The 4,196-nt window shown below is 49.6% G+C and overlaps 1 protein-coding gene across 15 annotated transcripts in view; it reads right to left on the reverse strand.

Annotated features, from left to right (window-relative positions):
* The window catches only part of FUBP1 (far upstream element (FUSE) binding protein 1), a 36,963-nt gene extending 33,026 nt beyond the window's left edge, over nucleotides 1–3,937 (reverse strand). For 8 of the 15 annotated variants that reach the window (XR_001411613.1, XR_001411612.1, XM_014938972.1 and 5 more), the window contains exons 1-3: nucleotides 3,055–3,194; nucleotides 1,867–1,957; nucleotides 818–880 (exon numbers count right to left, since the gene is read on the reverse strand). Coding sequence is in view for 13 of the 15 variants with exons in the window: in XM_014938972.1 (XP_014794458.1) it covers nucleotides 818–880; nucleotides 1,867–1,957; nucleotides 3,055–3,168 (268 nt within the window). In the remaining 2 variants the exon portion in view is untranslated. Of the gene's footprint in view, nucleotides 1–817; nucleotides 881–1,866; nucleotides 1,958–3,054; nucleotides 3,282–3,727 lie in introns of those variants that run through there. The other 7 variants (XM_014938979.1, XM_014938974.1, XM_014938976.1 and 4 more) reach the window with 4 other exon arrangements.
* Nucleotides 3,938–4,196: the final 259 nt, after the last annotated feature.

A 4,196-nucleotide genomic window follows, 5' to 3' on the forward strand; every position in this document is an offset into this window, starting at 1 on the left:
TTTGCCAAGAAATTCAAGAAGTGTTTACACCTTTTAGTGTGAACTGTAACTTTCCAGTGTATTTTAGTCCCCCTTTCCTTTTATTTCCTTTTCTTTCTTTTTTTTTTCCTCCAATTTCAGGGAGTTGATCATCTGAATAAAAGAAAGAATCTCACGAACACTTAGCACTTGGTTAGTATAGCTGAAAAGATGTTAGGTTTTTCCATATTAGCTATTCAGTAGTTTAACAAAAGGCAGTTTTCAGAACACACTGTAGATTGATCATAGATACCCAGTCACTGAAACTTAACTAAGACAAGGAACAAAGTTTAGCTCTGTTGGTTGCTCAAGCTAATGATGCTTCTATCGTAAAAAAGAAAAAAAAAAAAATCAAATCCATACAGAAGTCAACAATGATTTAAAGAAAAAAAAAAATCTGACAAGGACCACAAATCTATATCAAACATCTGAAAATACAACAGTATCACATGGCAATGCAATCTCAATCTGAATGCTGACATGAAACTCCTACCCAAATATCAAGCATTTCATAGCATAAAACTTCAAAAAAAAGCAGATTCAAAGCAACTACATTACTACCATCCAAATCCTTTCTGTACAGTAAAGGAATAAAAGGCATAATTAACCTATATCTGAAAAGATAAGACTTCAGATGCTTTCTTCCCACCCCAAAATAAAGGTTATATGAACCAGCATAATTTATGTGCAGCAAAAACTCAGACACATATTCCAAGAAATATTTGTGTCAATCCAGAAAGATCCACTAGTTTATGTCATGTTTACATACTAAACACAGGTAATAAATAAAAATTCCTGCCTTTAAAAGGAGAGGGCATTCCCTCCCAGTGTGTTGTACTGCTCGGACTTGTCCAAGAGCCATCTACACATAAAATAAAAAGAATACATTACATATATCATCTGAAGCATCATTAGCTCATTTTTGTATATTAAAAACCTCACCCTTAATAGAAAAAAAACCCCAACTTTATTACAGGACACAAGAACTCCTGATATAAAGCCTTAGTTACATTCTGTAGACTGAGTTTCAATCCTCCTTAAAGAAAAAAAGGCATTCCTCTTTTGTGAGACCTATGAGAACATTTCAACAAGCTCAGAGATTTCTTTCCACAATTTAGCCAGGATTTTGTGTGTATATTAATCATATCAAACCCTGTTAAGTTCAAACTGGCTGCTTAGTAAGAGACAAAAGAAGAAACACATTTCAGGGGAAAACTTTACTGCAACACAAGGCAAATTTTAAAAGCTGCAACAAGTTAGACATCTTAAGTATGATCTTATCAGGGTTCACACATGCTACAGGCTTAAATATTAGACTAAGCAAAAGTGTGTACAAGGTAGAAAATTTACTTTTCTGTCTTTTTTTAAAGTCCTATGCTTTTACAATGAAATGCATCAATACTTTTATTTGAAGCTGTGCAGTAATAAAGTATATGAAACAATCGAATTTAAGGAGTGAGCTCTTCCTACTCTAATTGCAATTTACAAACTGTAATCAGTCCTACACAACAAGACTTAAATGACATACCTGTGTAAGCGTTTCTCAACCATGAATTTATGTGCCCCCCTTCTGAGCATACATTTTCCTCTTTACAGTGTTTAAGCCACATTTAAAATATTTTAAAATAGTCTTACATTCACTTCAGGTTAGAGCACAATGGTTTAAACCAAATTTCCCCATTACACTGAAAATGAAAAAGCATGTCATGATCTATAAAGGGAACAAAATGTTTTTATGCTGTGCTATGGGAAAAAAAACCAACAACCCACAAACCAAAAAACCACCTGCAATCGTTCTGGCACCGTGGCCATACAACAAAAACAAATGCAGCAGTAATGAGTGCATACCTCCATCCTCAAGAGGTCTTTTTTGTCCTCCATAACCGTAGTCGTTTGAATTCATTGATGTGCCAGCATCTCCACCAATTTTTGCTGCAATCTAAACAAAAGGCAGATGTTTAAGTTAAAAAAAAAAAAAAAAAAAATCAGTCGGACCTCATTGACTCCAGATCTTCTAAACGATTTTAAACTATTTCGATAATGCATATTAAAATGACTCCAAATTAGTAAAGTGAAGGCTGCTGATAGAAGCAGTTTTGCTCAGGGAAATTTTGTCAATGTCTCAAGGAGACCCGTGCTCATCATTCAACAGCAAAGCTTCCTGTATTTTCTTCATCGGTCGAAAAAAACCACCCACAAACCCAGCCGTTTAAACACCAGAATTTTTTTTCTAAAAGGTGCTTTTCTTTTTCTACCTATTCTACACGAAACACTACAGTATCTCAGAGGGCCTGACCGCTAAAACTATTTCAAACCTTAGCAGTCCCGACTACAACGGGTCTTCAAACATTGCCAAAACAGCGACGGTTTACTACTAGACGAGGCAAAAATTTTTTTTGCCCCAGAAATAACGAAAACATCGCCCGTGGTGCAAGAGCTACGAATAAAACTTCAGGATACAGAACTTCCGAAGCGGCCGCCCTCGCTCCGCAGGCCGCAGCGCTCCCCAACCGGTCTGAGCAGGTTAGCGGGCACCCGGGCCGCCTCGGGCAACACAATACGGGCGGCGCGGCGGAGCCGCCCTCCCTCCGGCCCCTCCGCCGCCCCAGCGGCCCGCCAACCCGCCGGGCTACCGATAAGGCGCCGCTAGTCGCCGGCCGAGATTTCGCCTCCCCGCCGGCCGGCTACAGAGACCCTGCCGCGCCGCTCCCCTCACCCCACCGCGGCGCGAATCCCTTCGGGCCGGGGCACTGCGGGCAATGGCGGAGCGGAGGGAGCCGGGGACTGACTGGAAAAACCTTTCCCAGCCCGAGGAGGGCGGGCGGAGGGGAGCGAGGGGACGGGACAAAGCTCCCCCCCACCCGCCCCGTAGAAACATATGGGGGGACGGGCCCCCTTTCTCAGGTCTCCCCAGAGCCCAGCGTCGCCAGGGCGCAGCCCGCGAACTCCTCCCGCGGCTTGGCCTACAGCCGCCTGCAGGCCTCGCTACCCGAGGGCCCATTGATTTGGCAGGACCACCTCACACACAAGACACACCTGCCTAGCCCTCTGCAGCGCGTCTTTAAAGGCATCGTTCACTCCTCCACCTCCACCGCCGCCTCCCCCGGGCGCGCCCGAAGCAGGAGGGGGCACCGTGGAATAGTCCGCCATGCCCGCTCAGCCGCTGCTTCCTGCCCCGCTCGCTGCCTGCCAAGAAAGAAAGAAAATGGCGGCGGGCGGGCTCCTTTCACATTCCTGCGCGGCATCGTGCTCGGGGAGGGGGGGGGCGGGGGGGAGAGCGCAGGGTAACCTCGCGAGACTTCGGGCCGAGATTTCATAGGGCTGCCGGAGAACAGCGGAGAACCCTCGCGGCGTTTCGCCCGGCCCCACCCCTCCCGCCCGATTAAGGTTTCCATAGCAGCACGAGCGGTGAGAGTCACGCGCTGATAGGGCTGGGAGCGTCACGTGGTGCGGGTGGGACGGGGGGAGGGAGGAGCGCGACGCTGCGCTTGAGGGGCCGCGCGGGCGGGTTGCCGGGCAGATCTCGCGCGGTTTGGGTGCGAGCTGTGGGTGCGTGAGTGGGAGCCGCGCCTGAAGCGCGGGGGCTGCCGGGAGGGAGCACGGTTGGCTCTGGGGGGCGGCTCAGGCGGCGTCGGTCGGGAGCCGCCTGCAGGCCTCGCTACCCGAGGGCCCATTGATTTGGCAGGACCACCTCACACACAAGACACACCTGCCTAGCCCTCTGCAGCGCGTCTTTAAAGGCATCGTTCACTCCTCCACCTCCACCGCCGCCTCCCCCGGGCGCGCCCGAAGCAGGAGGGGGCACCGTGGAATAGTCCGCCATGCCCGCTCAGCCGCCGCTTCCTGCCCCGCTCGCTGCCTGCCAAGAAAGAAAGAAAATGGCGGCGGGCGGGCTCCTTTCACATTCCTGCGCGGCATCGTGCTCGGGGAGGGGGGGGGCGGGGGGGAGAGCGCAGGGTAACCTCGCGAGACTTCGGGCCGAGATTTCATAGGGCTGCCGGAGAACAGCGGAGAACCCTCGCGGCGTTTCGCCCGGCCCCACCCCTCCCGCCCGATTAAGGTTTCCATAGCAGCACGAGCGGTGAGAGTCACGCGCTGATAGGGCTGGGAGCGTCACGTGGTGCGGGTGGGACGGGGGGAGGGAGGAGCGCGACGCTGCGCTTGAGGGGCCGCGCGGG

The sequence above is a fragment of the Calidris pugnax genome, unplaced genomic scaffold (assembly GCF_001431845.1).
Source record: "Calidris pugnax isolate Ruff unplaced genomic scaffold, ASM143184v1 scaffold18, whole genome shotgun sequence".
In the NCBI taxonomy this organism is placed as follows: domain Eukaryota; kingdom Metazoa; phylum Chordata; class Aves; order Charadriiformes; family Scolopacidae; genus Calidris; species Calidris pugnax.